Genomic DNA, 22324 nt, shown 5'->3' with positions numbered 1-22324 from the left:
GCATTTGGTTGTGGGAATTCAGAATTCAGAGTGTTGCATTTGGAAACCCACTTGAAGCAGTATTAAATCATCATCTTTGGACAATGCTCCTTTTAGGCAACAATGGCCAAATGTAGAAATGTAAAAATACTTAACATTTGCTTTCAAGCTTCTAAAAAAGGCAATAGAGAGATATGCCTTTATTAGACCCACAGTTTTCCTTTTCATCCGTCTATACAAATACAACATTGCAACAAGGGGGAGACAAGACAGGATGATTGGGGCGATGAAATAGGGGGAAGAAGGGGAACAAGAAGAGGAGAGAAGAGGGGAAACAAATACAAATTCCAAACTAAACTCCTTATAGAGGAGCAGAGTGTGGGACTGTTAAAAAAAAAAAACTCAGCATACATTTGCAGAAGTATAGCGACTGGCATATAGTATTTTGATTCATATATAGCAGACACAGAACATGCTTATATCGCCACAGTTCAAAACACAGCAATGCAAACACCCTATTGTGTTTTGTTCTCAGCAATGTAGGTGTTATGTCTAAAGAGGCTCAGATTATTGTAAATCTCATTCTGGAGCACATTTGGGATCAGGATAAGCATCTGGTGTGTGTGTGTGTGTGTGTGTGTGTGTGTGTGTTTGTTTTTGTGAATTATGAGGACATTTGACAAGAATACACGCAACACTGTGAGGACATTTTGAATTATGAGGACAGGGTCGGTGTCCTCATAATTCTGCCAACGTAGAAGTGTTTCTATGGGTCTAAAAAGCTGAAAACCAAATTTTCTCCAAAAGTCCTCACAATACACATATACCAGAATTTGTGTAAAATCTGTGTATCGCTCTAGCACCCCTGTAGCCAGGTCCTGGTATTGCACCCCTGATGAATTATTCACACTTGTGTAAATTTTAAAGCTTCTGATTGGCTGCCGGGCGGAAGGTACCCACAATTACGGATTGTGACAGAAAAGTTGTGTATTTACTTCGTCCTGATTGGCTGACTGGTAGAGGGTCCTCATAATGTAGGATTTTGTCAATTGTGTGTATTTAAATTCTCAACACCGATGAGGTGACCGCTAATCAGCCAATGAGCTGCAGCCCCAAGCTTCCTGGCTTCCTGCTACAGCGTGAACACGTTGCCATTTAATTGTCTACTGCACTGGAGACACGAGGTAAGAATGAAAGCACACTACTATGTTTCAAGTCCATAAAGTTTGCAATCCCAGTAAGGAGAACACTGTATGTCAACAGCATGTAAACCAGCTAGTACTATCTTAACATACTAACTGGTTAATTTATGTTAGCACGACATGGTATGCTAGCCTAGCTTAAAGAGCTATTTAAAGAGCTAGGTACATGTTAGGTACACAAGCACATGTTAGCATTAAGCATATAAGTTTTCATTTAGTCTTTGAAACAAATATATTATACCTAACAGCACAAGTAGATATTGTGCCTTGTGTTTTTTAACCTGCTAAATTCACTTTTAATACAAACTAAAAGACATGACTTCCTATGCTTGTTCTTTTGTCACAAAGTAAGTGGTATGTATTAAAATATAATGTAGGTGACAATGCATGCACCTGATGTAAATTTCAGATGGTCTTAATCTAGTTTAGTGTAGTTAAACAGAAACAGCAAGTGAGTTGATGTTTCTGTCTTGATCCTTGACTTAAGGGGGAACAGTGTTTAAAATGTTTTACTTGCACTATTGCACTATGACAAAAAGTTAGATGTAAAATGTTTGGTAACAGGTAAAACTGACATACTTAAGTTCTTATTTATTGATCAAAGGCATCATCTTTATTGAAACAAAGCGAGGCAATGAGGCCGCAGAGGGTGAAAGTAAAACCAAAAGAAGAGGCTGCATACTTTGCATCCTTAGGAAAGGACAAGGATGGATTTGATATCCGTTTTATAAATTCATTCAAAGGTGAGTTACAAGATGGTTTAGCATGAATTAAATCTTGTGCTAATCTCAAAACTTTGACCCTTTGTCTTTTTTATTTTTTAGGTCGAGGAGTATTCAGCAAGCGGCATTTTGAGAAAGGAGAGTTCCTCATCGAATATCGAGGACAGGTCATATCTAAACAAGAACATGAAAACAGGCTACATATATACCATGATGCCCTCAAGGTGTTCATGTTTGAATTTCGGTATAATGGAAAGAATTTGTGGTATGTATATTGTCACACATAACTTGCAGTATGTCGTTTTACACAGAAAAACTATTCAACAAAAATAACAATAACAGAGTTATTCATTTTGTCATTTTTTGTAATTTTAGTGTTGATGCTGCTCAAGAGGATGACTCCCTCGGCCGACTTGTAAACGATGATAATGTGAGCCCAAATAGCAAAATGAAGACGATCACTGTCAATGGGCAGCCTCATTTGTGTCTATTTGCAACAACGGACATCAAGCCTGGTGAAGAGATAACATACAATTACGGAGACTCTGACTGGCCATGGAGGTTAAAGGTACAGATGGAATTTGACAAAATACTAACACATTCCTGTGTGGATCTTCTATAATTTTACAGTTTACTATGCACAGGAGAAAACAAGTGTGCCATGTCATATTACAAAATGAATATGGTATATCAATACTTTTATTGTATTTCTATTCCTTCTACTAAACCATTTGACAATGTTATCACAGGTACACAGCTAATTGCTTCCTTGTATTATTTTCAGTGTCCCACAGTGAAGGAGCCGGTTTGTTCTGGGGATTTGGTCAGCCATGGAAAAATAATTGCAACTGACAAGGTAAATGTTGCTGATGGTAAAAGATTTTACAGTAAAAGAGCGATCTTGGCGACATTAGATGAGTCCAATACATTGTGGAATTAGGAATGTTGTATCCAACCATTTAATTAAACTAAAAATATACTGAAGTCAGACCAATTGTTCCTAGATATATATTTGTTTTCTTTGCTCACTACTTGTGTGCTATAACAGGTATGCAAAATGTATTATTGAATTATAATTATAATATATATATATATATATATATATATATATATATATATATATATATATATATATATATATATATATATATATATATATATATATATATATATATAATTAAATCATTAATCAGATGTGTTTTGACAAGATCACAACTGAAGGAGATCCACAACCTGCTGTTGCAACCATGTCATCGGACTCCTTCACAGATGACTTGAATCATATTGCGATCATGCTGTCCAAAATAAGTATTTGATAAGATGTCACCCCTTATTTTTCAGGAGAACATAACTGAGGCAGATCCACAACATGCTTCTGTGACCATGACATCTAACTCCTTGATCGATGACAAACAGGTGACTTACTCATATTCTGAATGTTGATCAATGTTGATAAAACTTTGTTGGCTGGATGTACTTACTGTATGTGACTTTGCTCGATGTGTCCGTCCTGTTTACACATACTGAGGACTCATTATGGATACTGCTAAGTGTTAAATTTGTCTACATCACATCATCTATGTTCACACTAACAGTTACCACTGCACCATATTACAGTCATCAATATGATACAGAATTGTGTTTTGAACTCTGATATTAGCAGTTACTGTCTGTTGTGCTAAAATGATGTAAGCCTTTTGTTTTTCTGTCACAAGGTATCAGCTGCCACAGATGGTTACCATGCAGAAGAGGCCAAGATGTGTGTTTCCCCGAGTGAAACCAACGAACAGGTAAATTCATTTCCACTGATTTTAGGTATAGTTTTTCTCTCAGATTAGCTGGATGTAAAGGTCAGACTTGTACATGTGACAAATATTTGTGTGTGTCTGAATTATTTAACGACAATGGCTGATATTCCTGACTTGTTTAATTTAATTATTGCTATTGTTGTTGTCAATCTGTTGTGATTGTGGATTGATGTATGGCTGGTGAGCTACAAATGAATTGCCCCTTTGGGGATAAATAAAGTTTCCTGAATCTGAAACATCAAACTAAACTGCTTACATGAATGAGTGTACAACAACTTTTTTGAACATTATCCCTCTTATGGTAACTCACTACATACAACTGGTGCTCTTGTTCATACCTGGTTATTTAATGTGATTTTTATCCCTTATTCTTCAGGACAACCAAACTGAGACAGATCCACAACCTGCTGATGCAAACAAGACATCTGACTGCTTGACCGATGATAAACAGGTGATTTACTCTATATTCTGAATGCTAATCTAGGTCTGATGTTATGCAGGGACAAAATACTGTTGGCTGGATAATGTCAATATTGAACAGACCGAGTCAGGTATAGACATAAAGAGGACTATGTTTGGACCCTATACACTTTTTTAATAATTGAGATGGGTTTCTAACATTAAATGTTACACACACACAGTCCTCCTTCTGTCCCTCCTTGTCAGGTATAGACATTATGAAGACTATATCTGGGCCCTATACACAGGAATATTATTGAGATGGGTTTCTAACATTAAATGTTACACACACGCAGTCCTCAGTATGTGTCCTAGTCAGGTATAGACATTATGAAGACTATATTTGGACCCTATACACAGGAATATTATTGAGATGGGTTTCTAACATTAAATGTTACACACACACAGTCCTCAGTATGTGTCCTAGTCAGGTATAGACATTATGAAGACTATATTTGGGCCCTATACACAGGAATATTATTGAGATGGGTTTCTAACATTAAATGTGACACATACACAGTCCTCCTTGTGTCCCTCCTAGTCAGGAATAGACATTATGAAGACTATATTTGGACCCTATACACAGGAATATTATTGAGATGGGTTTCTAACATTAAATGTTACACACACACAGTCCTCCTTGTGTCTGTCCTAGTCAGGTATAGACATTATGAAGACTATATTTGGACCCTATACACAGGAATATTATTGAGATGGGTTTCTAACATTAAATGTGACACATACACAGTCCTCAGTATGTGTCCTAGTCAGGTATAGACATTATGAAGACTATATTTGGACCCTATACACAGGAATATTATTGAGATGGGTTTCTAACATTAAATGTTACACACACACAGTCCTCAGTATGTGTCCTAGTCAGGTATAGACATTATGAAGACTATATTTGGGCCCTATACACAGGAATATTATTGAGATGGGTTTCTAACATTAAATGTTACACACACACAGTCCTCCTTGTGTCCCTCCTTGTCAGGTATAGACATTATGAAGACTATATTTGGACCCTATACACACAAGAATATTACTGAGATGGGTTCTAACATTAAATGCTACACACACGCAGTTTTCGGTATGTGTCCTAGTCAGGTATAGACATTATGAAGACTATATTTGGGCCCTATACACACAGAATTAATGCAACTGTATTTACATTTTAATTCATTGGAGCTAACGGAATACATTTCATTAATTTTTATCTTCAATCAGGTGGTAATACTTATTGTTGTACTTATTTGAATCTTTTAAAATTTGTGATGCAATTTTAAAGTCACTGTTTTTGTTGTTGGGTTCAACAGGGCTGTAAGCATGACTTGGTCTCCACAGTAGTACCGAGCTTGGAAAAATGTGCCCTGTGTACTGGACCCTTTTCTGCCTTGAAATGGATTGGTGTGAGATGTAAAGGTTGGTATTACGTCTTCATGAGGAAAATGCATGTGAAAATGCAAGTGCATGTATAGATACACTATGTATCTATTACTAAACCACAATTACTGCAACTGACTGAATAGACTGCAGTTCTACAACTGCTAGACTGTAGAAAAAAGGATAATTTGTATGAACAACATGATTTAGAAAGACAATCAGTGCAGAGGGCAAAAAGTGCATTGTAAAATCCACAGTATATGCACTGACGTACATCTGTCTGTATTACCTGTTTAGTTTGCTCCTGCTTCTGGCACAAATCCTGCTATGTCAAGAGGATGAAGACTGACTCTGAATTCCCGCCATTTGTAAGTGTATTTAAGAAATTGTATTGTTTAATTCTTAAAAGGTCAGTGCAGTGATCTTTCCCCCCCACTATCAGGTTACTGAAGGAGCAAGTTCAAGTGAAGAGATATCAGATGAGGAATATGTACCTGACTCTTCCAGTGACTCAGAGAATTCCGGAGATATTTCATTAGGGCCTTCAAAATCTTTTCAAGAAGTGCCTGATATTGAAGTGGTCTGCACTGAGCTTCCCTCTGAAAATCTGGAAAACACACCTTCCCAAGAACACCTCTTAGATGAAGTGACATTACCTGATGTTAGAGAAGCAGACACTACATTGCAGCTTGAGAAAACTTGTGATGACTCCAAGCAAGCCTCAGGAGGGGTTCAGCCTGAAGTTCAGAAAGGCAGTGTTGAAGATACATTTCAGACCACTGAAGAAACTGGAGAAGACCACCATGTACAGTCTTCAGGCATATCCTCTTCTGCAAGCAAGATAAATTATTGCTACATTTGTGGCAAACCACAGTCAAAAATTACTCGTCACCTGAAAACCCATGAGAAGACAAATGTGGAAGTTGCTCGAGTTTTAGCATTCCCAAAACACTCCAAAGAACGACAAAGACAGCTGAACATACTACGGAACAAAGGAAATCATAAACATAATACAGATGTTTTAACAAGTGGGACTGGAGTGCTGAAAATGAAACGAAAACCCAAGAAAGTGCAAGACGTTAAACAGTATGTGCATTGTACGTATTGCCATGCTTTGTATCTTCGGAGGCATCTGTGGCGACATCTTCAAAAATGTCTCTCAAAACCAGGAGAAACCAAAGGAAGGAACTAGAGTCTTGTCCTTGGCCACAATGTCAGAGTCAGGCCTACCTCAACAGATATCCCAAGGTGTGTGGAAGCTGTTAACTGTCATGAAAGATGATGACATTTCTGCTGCTGTGCGAAGTGACTTCTGCATTCTTCAGCTGGCGCAGTCATTTTTCAACAAACATGGTCAAGATCCCACCAAATATGAATATATTCGGCAGAAGCTTCGTGAAGTTGGAAGACTTCTACTAATACTGTGTAAAGAATTTTCCATATATAATCTTGAGGATGCTGTAAGACCTGTAAATTTCCATTCAGTTATCCAAGCAGTCAAGAAGGTGTCTGGGTTTGATGAAGAAAAGCATTGCTACAAAACGCCAAGCCTCGCACTTAAGTTGGGTCATTCATTGCAAAAGATTAGTGACATCATCCATTGCAGAGCTTTAATGACAGGAGACAATGAGCTGAAAAAGTCAACCCAGACTTTCAAAAAGCTTTACACCTCAAAGTGGTCTGAACTTGTCTCTCATACTGCTTTGACCACCTTGAATGAGGCGCACTTCAACAAGCCATCCACCCTGCCTTTTACTGAAGATGTGCAACGTCTTCATCAGCATCTTGAAAAGACAGCAGATTTGGCATCTGAGAACCTGGGAAAGATGCCTTCACCACAAGTGTATGGTGAACTTTGCAGAGCAACTTTGGCAAAGATCATATTATTCAACCGAAGACGTGGAGGTGAAGTTGCAAAAATGCAATTACACAGCTTCATCGGAAGAGACACAACACCCCTCCATAAGGATGTTGCTCTTGGCCTCACAAAGTTTGAACAAAAACTCTGTGAACATTTCAGCCGGGTGGAAATTAGGGGTAAAAGAGGACGAAAAGTTGCTGTGTTGCTATCACCGGACGTGGTTGATTCATTGACACTCCTCTTGAAAAAAAGGAAGGAATGTGGAGTTCCAGAGGAGAACATTTTTTTGTTTGGAAGGCCCCACTGTTTAACTTCATACAGAGGACAGGATTGTTTAAGGACGTATGCAAATGAGTGTGGTGCTCAGAACCCAGAACTCCTGAGGTCAACCCAGTTACGCAAACATGTTGCAACGTTGTCCCAGGTCCTGAACCTCAAAAACCATGAACTGGACCAGGTTGCGGACTTCCTCGGCCATGATATTCGTGTCCACAGAGAATACTACAGGCTTCCAGAGGCGACAACACAGCTGGCCAAAATATCCAAGCTACTGCTTGCCATGGAGAAGGGGTCCATCACAAACCTTCAGGGCAAAACTCTTGAAGAGATTGAGATAGAAGGTATTGTTTAAACTAGATTAACATTTCATACATTTTACAGGCAATTATTCCTTGATGATATTTAGCAAAACATGACTTGTCTACAGACTACAATTTAGTGACTTTATTATAAAAATAAGTTAATGTTAAAAAGTAATTGATCTTTTTTGTTTGTCAGATAACCTTGACTTCACTGCTTCTGAAGCAAGTGAAGAAAGTGAAGCTGACGGAGAGGATCAGCCCTCAGATCCACAAACAGACATGGGTAGGTGTAGCTAAATGTAGACAACCCATGTCCAGTAGTCAAATTGCCTACTATAGCACTTCCTATTATCTAAATGACCAAGAATCTTCAAACGTTCAGCTAGATGAATGAAAAGATGGAATATATGTGAAATTATATAAATCCACATGTAGAGCGTTCTATGATGCTCTCTCGTGAAGCAGAGTATATACACAAAGGTTTATTTGGAAATTGATGCCCAGTAGTCACACTGAAAACGAATGAAACATGATGAATGTTAACATCTTCCATAGTTTCATAGTGTTTGGGCAATATGAAAGTGTAGCCAGCATTAAACCATCTGAAGCGCAAAGACTGTGCCTCCCGTTTGCTCTTTACTCAGTTGTTTCCTATTTCATTGAACTTCTTGATTGTACTTTGTCCATGGAAGATGTGAAAACCTAATACATACACGCAGTCAATGGCTAACCAGTTAATACATTTTTGTCAGTGGCACTTCTACTAAATAAAGACTTTTTTAATTAAACAATGAGGATCTGCACTTATTATAGTGGCATTGTCCGATTTGCATATCAAATATTGACATGTGCTACTGATAGTTTTTTAATATTATCTGTGCACCTTGCCTGCATGAAGTACATTACCCATTTTAAACTGTGATGTATATTTTACAGGACAGGAGAGAGCTGTGCTACCTGTCAACAACCCTTCAGCTGCCTCAGATGGTATGATCCTGTGTCAGTCCACCAAGCATTGTTTCGTACATTGTAAGTACAATCAAAAAGTGTGGAGGGTTATCGTAAATCGGTGTTTCATATTCCACAGACTTCAGAGATGACTCTGCCCTTCTAAAGACTTCTAGTGGTATGATCAGAGATATAATTGATTAACCATCAAGAGATGTGCTGTGTTGCCAGGTTAAAATATTATGTAAAAAGGTGACTTAAAGTGAACTGTGATGTATATTTTACAGGACAGGAGAGAACTGTACAACCTGTTGACAACCCTTCAGCTGCCTCTGATGGTATGATCCTGTGTCAGTCCACCAAGCATGCACATTTCTGATCCACTACTTGCAGGTCAGCTGGTGCTGCTGTTATGGTCTATTCTAATCATTTGTTTGATATTCCATTCATAGGTGACACTGCTCTTGAAGGGACATCTAAAGGTCTTTTAAAAATATAATTTTTAAAAGCAATTAGGAAGCATTAGTAGCATCCCCACATTTTAAAACTAAAATCAGTGTGCTGTTTTTTTTTAATTCTATTATATTTGATTGAATAATTGTCATTGCACACAATTTGACCTTTATTTATTTTTTTATTGGAGTTTTGGCTTTATTACCTATAATCAAGCTACATAACAACACAATTTTAACTCTATAAACACTAATACTGTTTTATTTGCTGGGTTTTTTTAGAGGATAATGGGAAGAAAAAGTCCAGCAGGAAAAAAAAACGTCATGAACAAAGTGGTAAATCACACCTGTACAGACACAATTGAATAACCTGTATTCAAATGTAAAAAGGAACATGATGTAGAGGGTGCATGAGAAATGCAAAGGAAATAATTGTTCATCAAGGGTTTAGTTTCTTGTTTACAACGTACTTTCTTTTTTATAGCGATTACCAAAAATGCTGGAGTGGACGATCCCAGGAGGAAAATAAAGCATCCATGGTCTCCAGCTGAGGTTGCAGCTGTGATGAGACATTTTAAAGATCACATCAACAATGGTAAACTCGTCACTATGATTCAGTGCCAGCAGTGCAAGACCGCTGAGCATCATGTTCTTGCCGACCGCACTCTTCAAAATATAAGAGATTTTGTTAGAAATCGTGGCATAACACTGAAGAGGAAGAACCAATAAGTACAGAGAGAGATGATGTTTTGTTTTTATGTGTTAAAAGATAAGAGCTGAGCTCTGTTAAGTGGCGACAAAGCCACAAAAAATAAAGTTGGTTCTTTAACAACTTTAACAACTGGTTATACCTGGTGTAATGTCTTTGTCTATCAGATATGTATTAATAGGTTTTACCCGAGGTGGATAATGACTATTGTATACTGAGGATGTCTTACACACATGCCACAGATCAGGTATGTCTTTAAATTTCACAATGGTATTGTGTTCATCTATTTGTCCTCATATACTGGTTGTGACCTATTAATGCACATTACTTTCATTTTTGTGTTTGTGTGAATCCATGTTCCAGCAAGTCACCTGTGACCCTCCAAGTCACATTAGTGTCAGTGTTTGTGTGTTGTATAACAACAGTCCTTATTAATCAAGTTGGTTCTTATAATTCTCCTTTTTGTCATGGGCGGGGTTTAGCAGCTCATTAACTTTGTCCTTACAAGTCGTCGTAGTGTCAGGTTGTTGTAACTTGCGTTGCTTTTTGTGTTTCTGACTTTTGAAGTGAGATTTGCAGAGTACAGCCCAAACCAAATTTTTTGATATATGCCACACCTCTGGGAAACAAGCGGAAAGGGGTGCCACCCTAATACACCAAAAAACTTGTTTGGCGAGAGGTGTCCTTGTAGTTCACAAAAACCCGTATGTGTGTGTGTGTGTGTGTGTGTGTGTGTGTGTGTGTGTGTACATAAGTGCAGACCTCACTGCGTCCTCCCAACCACCACCACACGGCGGGTCCCCCAAACTGCACTAACAACACAATGGGTGGCAGCTGGTACGACTGCTACAGGCCCTCCTCTTCAAAGGCCTCCCTCCTTACTGTTCACACACACCATTAGAAAATAAACAGTATGAGATCTCACTTATAATGGAAGCGCCTTATCCATATGTGTAATAAACACAAACAACCTATAAGACCAAGAGGGCAAGAACAACCAAATCAATTCATTTCTAATCACGAATGACTCAGGATTCATTTGACGAATTACTACACAGTATGATTACTTACAATCCAATTTAGAATTATTAAATTATTACACCGAATATAGGTATATAGGTATAGGAGGTTGTTCAGTACTTCAACAAGCACTATCAATGTTTCATTTAGAGACATTTTACATTATTCAAGGAAAAAACACCATAAAGTTATCACTGACTTAGTTCTTTCCTTTGCAAAAAGGAAAAAATGGTTTAGTTCCAAGTATCCCCAGATGATCAGTCAGTCTGCCAGTGGGTTGGGATTAAACACAATCACATCCAGAACGAAGGAGCAAACAGGGTCAATCCTTTGGATGATCCAGCCACCATCTGTGTGCTGTCCTGGTTATTGGGCTGGTTTACTCTTTACACCATGAATTAATCTAACCTGTGGCCTCAATGATTGATATAAACACTGAATTTAGACAAAGCCTGAGGACTGAGGACAGACTTTGTGACTAAATGATAATAATAAAAAGGCAAACACTGCCAAAAATTAGCAAAGTCACAGAAAAAATTGAGCAGTTATAAACAATAACCCAAATTATGTCATTTATTTATAGTCTGATATGTCACAACAGGAGTTGCAAACATTCACTTTCAAATAGGATAGAGACATGCGGTAATCAACCAATCATATAGCAAGGGCTTAAAAAGAGAAGACATAGAGATGTGATACAGCCAGAGAAATTGATTAAAATTGGAGCGATGAGTAAATAAAAAGAGGTGAAAAGCACAGGAAAGTGAGGCCAAACAAGAAGCCTGATGTATTATTCTGCGGAAATAAATCACATTCCTACCACCATCTTTAAACCGTAATAAGTACTACACAAGCCATCATTGTGTTAGACCACACTGTCAACCTTTAATACCTTTCAACCTGACACAAATAAGGTATATAAACTACATTAGGGCTCTGTGTGTAATCTATATGTTAATGAGCTACAACCTGGACATTGGAAATTGCATACATTGTTGACTATATCCACACAAACTACATGGCAAAAATAGACATTGTGTTCTGTGAACTGTATAGAGTGGACACACACACATGTATATGCTAGAGTGTACACGACTGTGTTCTCTGAAGCAGTGACAACATTAATCACATCTGACTTGGCTGCTGAAACATCCATGCTCACCCTCACCCTCCACCCCCCACCCCGCTTCCTGAACAGCCAAGAACGCCATTTTCTGTCCCTGCAAACGCTGAAACAGGCATCTGTACAAATCTGCAATCTGTACAATCCTCACAACACTCACATCCACACAACACTCATAAATAGGCATTGCTTGTTTTTCTTTCTGCACCCTGCCTTGTTCATCCTCCTTTCAAAGTCACAGCAATCCAACCGGTGACTCAAAAAAGTCAAAAATAAATTGCAAGTGTGCACAAGGGGAGTTGTTTTCATATGCAGGGTATAGAATAGCAAAGGCATCCGCATCACATAATCTGCCTCCGTCAATAACATCTATTTAACACAGTATCATGTGGATGCTAATGACTGTCACTGGTGCTTTTATATGTGGATATATATTTCATGACAAACTTTAGCCAATGCTGCTTTGAGCCAAAGTAGCACGCTCTTCATCAGATTAGCCGGCAAACGTGATATATCCTTACCCATTTTCCTCCTCTTATGTACGCCAACGGGTCCATCATCTATTTGTGTCGTTTTTTAAATATGGCTGCTCACTCTTCCGTCGCGCTGCAGTCCTCCTGAAGTTCCCGCTCTTCTTGAACCCTTCCTCGCTGGGCGTATTTACACACAAGATGAGGTTACACTGCCACCCGCAGGAGAACTCATAAACTGCTGCCGAAACTTTGATTCAACTATGAAATGTTGGCTACATTCAGTCCCCTAAAAATGGGTCCAAAATCTGGTGGTGAATAAGAATTTCATTTGTCAGAATGTTATATTTCGGGGGGGCAAAAAACACTGATAAATGGAGATGGATGGGGAAATAAAGGAAATTAGTAATAGAAGGATACATGAGTCTGAAAGAGGTTGAGAAAGGGAAACTTTCTATTCCCACAAGATTGTTCCTGCTAATCTGTCAATTGGGGGCGTACAGAGATTTAGGTCTTGTTGCAACTTGGCTACTAATATTGAGATTTATCCTTTTCTTATGGTTGACTGAAAAACACACAGGGAATTACATATACACAAGTACAAGTCGTCTTTCTCACATCTACACTGACAGCATGCAATGAACCCTTCTGTAAATGTTTACTTTCTTCCCCTCACCCATCCATGCATCTATTTTAGTTCTAGTGCATGGGTCTGGTTTAAAGTGGGATTCCCACAAAGTTCCCATATAAGGACCTAAACCAAACCAGCACCATTTTGAATTGGGGTGGACGATACTGCAAATTGTTGTATCAATATGATACAAAGTAGATACTTGGTCAGTGTTGCCAATGCCAATATTTATTTTTGTTGATCATATTATAATCACAAAAAAGTACAGGGAAATGATTTTCACCAAACACATTTTTTTGTATTTATCACAATTTTTTTTAGCAAAACAAAATCAACAGTGCAAACCAATTAAACAGAAATCAATCATCTATTCCCTGTGTTTTAAACAATATAACAACAGAAAAAAGTACATACAGACACAAACTTAACATTTTCAATCTCATGTTAGTATCAATCCGGTACTAATATCCCAGTTGGTATCGATTGGATCAATACTTGGATCGATCCGCACACCCCTATTTTGAATACTTACTAGGTGACAGATGCGTAAAACAGAAAGGGTCCACTACAAGCCCCTCCCCTTCCACTCAAACACGTACTCACAATAGCTGAAAACTTGCACAAGTGTCAGCAGTAAACACATGCACAGATACACACGTCATATCTGTTAAATGGCCTTGTATGTACACTTCCATAAAAACTTACCCAGTGGAAGCCCCTCATAGTCGGACATGATCACAAACAGGAGAAGACCAACAGAGGCCTTTGATTAGTATAATATATCCAGTTGACTGTTATAATATGTCCCAACACTGTTTGGTGTAACTTTACTTTCAGTTCTCCCCCTCCTTCTGTTTTGCTTCCTGTACAGTGTCCACATTGGTCTGTGGACATGCCAGTCAAATATCCCACTCTAATCCTATTGGACGGTAAATGTGTAACCAACAGCCCCCTCCCTTGGATACTGTTTCCCTTAAGATATGATAGGCCTTTCATGTGATTTCACAGCACCAATAAGATCAAATGAAAACACATTTGCATTGCACTCTCTCCGTAGAAACCTTATTCAAGATGTTTTTGCAAGGAATACATTAGACATAAACTGTCCCAAAACTTGAATAGTGCTATAAAATTCTAAGTGTAATAACATACATGTCCTGTAAGCGGCGCCAGAATCTCAGAAACAAGTGACTCCAGCCAGTTCACTGGAGTGGCCTACATACCAGCAACTACCAATGCTAAGAGACATTTGAACCAATACTCCCAGTGGTGTTGTTAGTTTATAATAAATAAACCAAAGTTCATATGTGGCATTCAGATTCCAGGCTCAGGCAAGGCTCGGAAACACCGGTGTTTAAACTACATCATTTATCATCTAGTAAAGGAGTTTGACACAAAGGAGAAAGGCAATTGCAGGACACGTCATGATTATCTGCAGATTACTGCCCCACTCCAGTACACAAAAGTTCCATAGAACATGCTTATGCGATGCAGCTTTCACTAAACTCCATTCACTCTTGAGGGACTTTTCAGCATACTCAGCTGACCCTTTGTCACTTGACTGAGAGGATTATGGCGAGAGAAAGGTCCGGCATGTGACTGAAGAGGGGTCATAAGGTAAACATGTCCGAGCACTAACGCCGTGTCGCAGGGGTTAGGTTTTAAGTGCCGGCAAGCACGTTAATCTGGAGCCCGAAAGTCGAAAGAGACCACAGAGAATAAGATGTGTAGGTGGAGTGCTATTATCTGTGCACCAGACCGCCCCCCCCCCCCCCCCCCCCCAAGCCTGGATGTAACACAGCACCCCAGCCTTCACACCGGGACAGGCTTTGGATGTTTGATCTGCAGGTCTTGTTTGCAGAGGAGCTGGAGGGTCTTTGCAAACGTGACCCCAACCTTCACCCTGTCAAAACCTTTCAAACCCCTCTCAAACAGATACTACTCCGAGTATGTTCTCTATTAAATGCATTATTTAAGATGAAGGGGTGCCCACGTTGTTCTAGGTCAGGGATGGGCAACTTCTGTGATGGAGGGGGGCAATCAAATTTCACTGTCCCTATTCAAGGACCATGCAGGGACCCCTTGCATCCAACAAAAATACACTGAATGGACTAATTTTGTGTATTAACTGGTTGTTTAATGAGACCTAATTAATTTTCTTACCGGAACAGCACAAAAAAATCACTTTATGAATCATTCATTCATCTTCTACCACTTATCATCATAAGGGTTGCGGGAGTACCCAGAGAAAACCCACGTATCCTTCACTTTGTGAACACTTGACACTTTTTATTATGGAATGGAATGGCCTTTATTGTCATTATACAAGATGTACAACGAGATTGGAGAGCTTCCCCTTTCAGTGCAGTAGTCAAGTTAAAAAAAAACAGTATATAAAAGTAGAGTAAAAAAGACAATTTAACAAGATATATACAAGATATCCAAAATAATAATTTTAATTTTAGTGCAATGATAAATGGGTCATAGTGCAAATAATGACTGGTGTCATATTATATCATATTAATTTCAGACAAGACCAATAAGTACCTTTCCCCTACTTTCACACAGGAAAACATGCCTTTTGATGACATATATACCGTAATTTCTGATGTATAACCAGGCTAATTTTTTCTTAAACTTTGAACCCTGTGGCTTATACAGCGCTATGGCTAATTTATGACTATGTTGTAATCTTGTGGCATCTCCTTTACTTCAGAACTACTACTAATCATTTAAATACTGTACCACTCGCAAGTCAGTGAAGAAAAGCTCTTTCTTTGGGAGGTGCCAATCATGACGAGCTTGGCCACCCATTGGAAATAGCAAGAGGTCATCACACAGTCTGACTGAATTGAACAATGCCGTCTTACAAAGAACGCTAAACTCATCACACAGCAGCTTAACACTCAAAGGTAGCTCTGAAATAAATATACAAGTACCAATACGAGTTGAAAATGTAAAAAAAAACAATAGCTATTATAATTTCTTCAAGTAAAAGTTATCTGGTCATCTGAAAATTATTTTAAAAAGTGTCAGTGAAATTGCTAGTGTCAATGAATAACAATTACGAAAACAAGATGAATAGGCGCATCTGCAAGGCGACATCTGTTAAGACTGCTAAAAGTGTGTTTTTACTTTTCCCTTCAACAGTGATTAACTTCTTTTTAAGGTTCTCCTGTAGTTCTGTAGTGGAGTTATGATACAGATCTTCAAGTTCATGTGAAAGTAGGTCAGTTTAAGGCAGGAGGCGCAAAATTGAGTGGAAAATTAACCGTAAAAATGAGGTCATGACAAAGTGGCAGAAATTAGCTTCCTCTGTTTGTTGCTCCCTAGTGACGATAGAATGGTGCTTTGTTGTTCTGCAAAAAAAAAAAAACATAAAGAAGCTTTAATGGTTATTGCTAACCAACCAGGTCCTCTATATAAGACTGTTAATCTGTTTCTGAGCTCCGTGTCAATGTTTAAACCTGCAGTCTGTGTTAAGTGGACATCAAATAACTCTTGTGGTAGTACATGTAAAAGCTGAAATGTGCGCGTGTAAAATAAAACATAATTCCCATCGACTTTTACAGATGATAGCCAAAGGGGACTCAATTCATGTGAGTGAAAGTCGATGGTTTAATGGCTCTATGTTAATGACCTTCCCATGGCAGCAGCACTAGTGAATGCAGGTACTAATGAACTCTTAATAGTGTTAAATCTAACAGCCTCTGAATGAATCCACTAACTGTTTTATGACGGTGTGGGCAGAACCCTAATTGGGGACTTGTGGCAAAGAGCTAAATTGCAGCGTTCCACATGTTTAACAACCTGAACGGGGTGACTGTTGTTGCTGCACTGCATTGTTCCAAACAGTGCATACAAACAATTGTAGCGAGCCATTAAGTTCATTTCTAGCACTTAGCCATTCAGGAAATTCAACCATTTGCTTGCAGCAGATAACAAGGCCATGTTAAGGTACAACTATGCAAGTAGAGTGCATGTAATTACTCTTTTTATGGAGCTTAGCTTTAAATAAACAGGAGTGCTTTGAGCGAGTTTTAGTATGTAGGATGAAATGAGCAAACAATAATACAGTAAACCTCGGATATATCGGATTCAATTGTTCCCACTGGTTTTGTCCGATATAAGCGAAATCCGTTATATGCGTATACCGGAAAATGTCCGTTTCGGATTTTATCCGTTATAAAAAGGCACTTCCTTGACTATGTTTCCAATATACCTGGACTGGGCAATGAAATTTCCGATATATCCGAGTCCGATATATCCGAGGTTTACTGTACATATACTCAAATAAATATGCCCAAATTAAGCAAATCACACCTACACAATTATTATTGGAGTAGATTAAACAACACTTGATATCTTGTTCAATATTTGTATTGGTATTATTCAATGTTGTCATCATGAAACATATCCCATCCCGGCTTTTTGTTGGGGGTATGATCCGCAACCACCAGCGAAAAAAAATAATATAAAAATGGCTATTTTGTCTCACTCCAAACCCACCTACCAGCTCAACTTGAATTTCCATTACATTTCCGATGAACATTTGCAACAAAAGTGACTGTAAATGTAATTATTAGATTGGATTCAGTTCTCAAATCCATCCCTTCTCTCTTCAATTGCCATTGCCTGTTCAAGACACAATCCAGGTTTAAGCCCACATTTAGCAGTTCCAGTTACAGTGGTGCATTACTATGGTGTGTTCAGGGACAGCCGAATAAAGTGCAAAATACTTGACAAAAAAACATCATCAGTGAAGCATAAAGAGATAAACATTTTTTTCAAATTGCAGATGTTCTTACACTGGTACAATACCGGTATTATATTGACTAGCTAGTGTGATGATAATGCTAGTGCTGCTTGCTCTTCAGCTATGGTCACATTGACATAAGCCCCCAAATACCTGTCCTCGGCCATGCCTGCCATTAACTGGGAGATAATAGCAAATTTTAGCTTGCAGTTCAATGCAAAAATCAGTTGAGAGACGGCTGACACATAAAAAAACAACAACAAAAAAACACTTGTTAGCTGGGACACTGGGACATTAGCTATGCCAAGATGTCTGTATTAATCACAATAAAAAAAATACCGGCAGTGCTTTCGTAACTTTTCCCAATTTTTATGTCTACTACTCTACTGTCTGATTATCGCTCCCCCACTGCATAGCAGCAGCTTGGCTTGACTCTATTTTCCAGTTCATAGCGTGGGAAACTGTGAAAACCACACCGCATTGAATGCATCAGTTGGAACAAGACACGCCGCAAATAAACAAACATGGATGAGAATGTCTTCTATTTTTACACCGTAAGATATGGTAAGGAGGCAAGTTCATCCAAGAGGAGACTGATGTGAGCAAGAAAGCAGTGGAGACTGTGGAGCAAAATATTGTCCTAAGTGAAGGCACAGCTCCAAAGTAAGCTAACGTTTTTTCTATTGGATTCTCAAATGTTGCAATGACCATTTTGCTTGACCGATGAGCAACCCACTATTAACAGTGATGTAGAATCAATGTAGAATAAAAAAGTATTAATAATTACTAACTACCATGTAATGCAAAGTTTTTTTATTTTGAAATTGAAAACGACCGCAACTTAAATCAAACCTCATTTTATGTGTAATTCCGTAACTCCAAGGGGGTGACAGGATGTATTTCTAGTAGATTAACTGTGGAGGAGGAAGTCTCCCTCTGGCTGGGGGCAAGAGTCCCACCCCCCAACCCCCCTCTGAGGAACGGCCGAGGTGTGACGGAGGGGATTCCAGAGCACGCAACAAAAGGCACTTTGATTTGAACAGCAGTGGTAGGGCTCTCTCTCTCTCTCTCTCTCTCTCTCTCTCTCTCTTTCTCTCTCACACACACACACACACACACACACTGCATACTCTTGATCCTCAACAGGCCCTGCCCTCAGGTCCCAGCCAGTTGAAAGAGGGGGGAAACTCCAGATGCTCCACAGAAGTTGTGGGTTGTTGCGAGAAGAAGAAAAAAAATGTGGATGAGAGAACAGCAGCAGAGTGAGGAAGAGGACACTGGTGGAAGGGTGAAATTATGTATGAAATGGAAACATTTAACAGCAGTGGTGAAGGCTTAAATTAATAGTAAGGCTATTGAGGCTTTGGCCTGCAGGGGAGGACAGTGGCGGGGAACAGAGGAGCGTGGGCGGGGTGAACAGACAATCCTGGGTATGATGGATGGGCTGCTGAGCAACAGGGCTTCAAAAGAAACCAAAAAAAGCTGTGATGGAGTGAGGGAATGCAAGGCAGAAAATCACATATGGGAATCTCATAACCAGAAATGTTTTGCTCTAACACCACAGTGAGGCTGCAAGTCCAATTCAAATAAACAAAGTCACAGAACAGAGACTAAACACATAAGTTGACTATTTTTAGGCTTTTTTTTTAAGTCAAACTTGCAAACCTTCAGCCTGAAGCATCTGGGTAAACATTCTTCTAAATACACTCTAAAAAGTAATTCAGAGTATCTGTTGACACCACTTGATTTAATACATAAATGCAATGTAAAAAATGTAATTCATTGATTTAGATAAACTTTCTAAGTTGCTAACTTTATTTTTTAAGTTGTGTTCAAATAATAATGTTGGCTATTACATGAACTTAATTTAGCATGTCATATACACTCAAATTTTATTGTTGGTAAGCTTACAACAAAATTCAAGTTGCCATGACATAATAAAATTAGCTTGGTAACATAATATACACACACACACACACATATATATTAAGTTACTGCTACTTAAAAAGCTGTGTGCATTGTTATTATAATTAAGTACACAACAAAACTACTTTGAATAAAATGATTAAGTCAGTTGACTTAACATTTTTTTTTCGAGTTACGAACTTAAAAACGTGTCCCTATGGCAACAATTATTCAGTAAGCATTACTTAAAATAAGCTTTGAGTGAAGAGGAAAAGCTAATTTGTGCAATGCAATATTGTTTGTTGGTTCAAAGCAATTTCAAATTAAGTTGTCCTAACTAAGAAAGACTAATGGAAACTGTTGCGTTGATTTTTTTTTGTTGAGGCTAAACGTTTATTTTTTGAGTGTAGAGCAGGAGCTCTGATATTGTAAAAAAAAATGCCTCTGAAGTTGCACAAAACCCGGATTGTGGTTCTTCGTTAATTCCATAATGATCACCGTCATTAATGACATAAATGCTAATTTACTCTGTTGTTGTGCCGGAGTCTCCACCTTGTAGTAGCGCTCTGCTTTTGTGTTGCCCTCCATCCATTTTCTGTACCGCTTGTCCTCACAACAAGATTCATTCATTCATTCATTCATTCATTCATTTTCTACCGCTATTCCTCACGAGGGTCGCGGGGGGTGCTGGAGCCTATCCCAGCTGTCTTCGGGCAAGAGTCTTTGGGCGACAGGCGGGGTACACCCTGGACTGGTCGCCAGCCAATCACAGGGCACATATAGACAAACAACCATTCACACTCACATTCATACCTATGGACAATTTGGAGTTGCCAATTAACCTAGCATGTTTTTGGAATGTGGGAGGAAACCGGAGTACCCGGAGAAAACCCTCGCATGCACGGGGAGAACATGCAAACTTCACACAGAGATGGCCGAGAGTGGAATTGAACCCTGGTCTCCTAGCTGTGAGGTCTGCGCGCTAACCACTACAACGCCGTGCCGCCCCACAACAAGATTACTACTGTTTAAATGATTTCTGATTGGTATATTGTTTAGAATTCTGAATGAAAACAGGGGTTGACAAGCGTCCTGGAAATTTTACTGTATTTGGTAAAGTGATCCGTTGGTAACTGTTGATGCAGCAGTTTCATGGCATTGTCATCGGATACACCACTGTGCTCTTACACCTTTGAAAATGTCTCTGTGGCTTTAGTGGTAGGCATAAACCTTTTCCACTGGGGTTAACTTGGGGGCTTTTAAAACATGATCCAACCACCAAGCACAACCCAGCCTCCTCACTCTCACCCTCCATGTAGACAAAGCTCTCGTCACACACTACTTGCTCCCCTCCTTCAGGGGCCTGCTAAAGCCATTATGGCTTTAAAGGAGATTGTATGGGCTCCAGGCAGACTGACAAATAGTTAGTTAGATATACAGACATTGACCTGCATGTGCACTAAGAGGGCGTCTGTGCTCGTGGACACAGCAAGCGGCTAAATGTCTCGCTGCTCTTCAGAACCTCTCAGGTGTGACCGGGCCGACCTCCCGTGTGAGGCAGACAGGCGAGGAATTGTTTCGTAAGCCCGGAGTTGAGTGAATATCTGCTCTATCTGTGCGCTCACAAGCCCCCCCCCCCCAAACACAAGCCAGATCTGCTTTCCTCGCTGAACTGAACCAGCTTTCACTGCATATTTTTAGCCTGAGCCAAGGTTCAAGCGTTTGCCAAAGACCTGCCTGACACATCATTTCTCCTTGCATCTCCTCTTCCAAACTTTTCATGACTAACTTTGCATTGGAATCAAATAATTTAGTTAGGAAACGATGCTTACTCAGAGGATGCTATGCTTATTAGCTTATTTGTCAAATGTCTATCTGTATGGAGAGTGAAACCTCCAAAAAACAACATTTTCTGTAAAAATATGGTGACAATTAAGAATGCAAGCACATCTGTGATGCTAAATACAGTGACACATTTTGTTTTGTTTAAGCTCAATCAAATTTTTGGGAGAGTATTGTCAAGTATTGTGTCATTATAATATGCTTTGACTAATAATAGACCATAGTCTAGCACAAAGCTCACTTATTAGATCACTTAGATCACTTATTAATTTCTGAAAAAAACGCAATATAGCAATAGTGATAATCAATCTGTGATATTGCGAGGAATCACTGTATATATGAAGGACGATAACTGAATGTTTAAGGTTACTTTTACCTTCATTAAAGACATGTTGTTGGTAAGGACACAATGGGAGCGCAAGATCAACACACACACCACCTTTGTGTTTTGCTATGAGTTATTTCTTGAA

The 22324-nt window shown here is 38.9% G+C and overlaps 3 protein-coding genes across 7 annotated transcripts in view; 2 read left to right on the top strand and 1 right to left on the bottom strand.

Moving 5' to 3' along the window:
- Positions 1 to 14191, bottom strand: part of eml1 (EMAP like 1) — a 46813-nt gene extending 32622 nt beyond the window's left edge. The window contains exon 1 of one of the 2 annotated variants that reach the window (XM_058090194.1): positions 14057 to 14191. In XM_058090194.1, the coding sequence (XP_057946177.1) occupies positions 14057 to 14084 (28 nt within the window). In that variant the 5' untranslated portion in view covers positions 14085 to 14191. Of the gene's footprint in view, positions 1 to 12771; positions 12895 to 14056 lie in introns of those variants that run through there. The other variant, XM_058090197.1, reaches the window with a different exon arrangement.
- Positions 617 to 6748, top strand: LOC131140092 (uncharacterized). Of its 2 annotated transcripts, XM_058090205.1 has the most exons (11): positions 617 to 1163; positions 1786 to 1924; positions 2006 to 2168; positions 2279 to 2471; positions 2688 to 2759; positions 3245 to 3319; positions 3619 to 3693; positions 4088 to 4162; positions 5490 to 5595; positions 5854 to 5924; positions 5999 to 6748. In XM_058090205.1, the coding sequence occupies exons 2-11, from the start codon at positions 1816 to 1818 to the stop codon at positions 6746 to 6748; spliced, it is 1689 nt and encodes a 562-aa protein (XP_057946188.1). In that variant the 5' UTR covers positions 617 to 1163; positions 1786 to 1815. The 2 variants fall into 2 exon arrangements, with proteins under 2 accessions (XP_057946188.1, XP_057946187.1); XM_058090204.1 differs by having other exon boundaries at positions 617 to 1924.
- Positions 6763 to 10819, top strand: LOC131140091 (uncharacterized). 3 transcript variants are annotated; one of them, XM_058090203.1, is made up of 8 exons: positions 6768 to 8037; positions 8195 to 8281; positions 8935 to 8985; positions 9086 to 9124; positions 9234 to 9284; positions 9399 to 9428; positions 9681 to 9734; positions 9883 to 10769. In XM_058090203.1, exons 1-8 carry the CDS (start codon positions 6768 to 6770, stop codon positions 10125 to 10127), a joined length of 1827 nt encoding a protein of 608 aa, XP_057946186.1. In that variant the 3' UTR covers positions 10128 to 10769. The 3 variants fall into 3 exon arrangements, with proteins under 3 accessions (XP_057946184.1, XP_057946185.1, XP_057946186.1); XM_058090201.1 differs by lacking the exons at positions 9086 to 9124; positions 9234 to 9284 and having other exon boundaries at positions 6763 to 8037; positions 9883 to 10819; XM_058090202.1 differs by lacking the exons at positions 9399 to 9428; positions 9681 to 9734 and having other exon boundaries at positions 6763 to 8037; positions 9234 to 9339; positions 9883 to 9927.
- Positions 14192 to 22324: the final 8133 nt, after the last annotated feature.

Source organism: Doryrhamphus excisus, chromosome 13, assembly GCF_030265055.1.
Source record: "Doryrhamphus excisus isolate RoL2022-K1 chromosome 13, RoL_Dexc_1.0, whole genome shotgun sequence".
Classification (NCBI taxonomy): Eukaryota; Metazoa; Chordata; class Actinopteri; order Syngnathiformes; family Syngnathidae; genus Doryrhamphus; species Doryrhamphus excisus.
Note: the sequence above shows the minus strand (reverse complement) of the source record. Positions and strands in the feature narration are given on the sequence as shown.

Excerpts from the sequence above, each read along its gene's own strand:
- LOC131140092 (XM_058090205.1), top strand. The coding sequence starts at position 1,816 with ATGAGGCCGCAGAGGGTGAAAGTAAAACCAAAAGAAGAGGCTGCATAC. Across the intron at positions 2,472-2,687 it reads ACTGGCCATGGAGGTTAAAG|TGTCCCACAGTGAAGGAGCC; the intron begins GTACAGATGGAA and ends TATTATTTTCAG. Across the intron at positions 3,320-3,618 it reads CCTTGATCGATGACAAACAG|GTATCAGCTGCCACAGATGG; the intron begins GTGACTTACTCA and ends TTCTGTCACAAG.
- LOC131140091 (XM_058090203.1), top strand. The coding sequence starts at position 6,768 with ATGTCAGAGTCAGGCCTACCTCAACAGATATCCCAAGGTGTGTGGAAG. Across the intron at positions 8,986-9,085 it reads CCCTTCAGCTGCCTCAGATG|ACTTCAGAGATGACTCTGCC; the intron begins GTATGATCCTGT and ends CATATTCCACAG. Across the intron at positions 9,125-9,233 it reads CCTTCTAAAGACTTCTAGTG|GACAGGAGAGAACTGTACAA; the intron begins GTATGATCAGAG and ends TATATTTTACAG.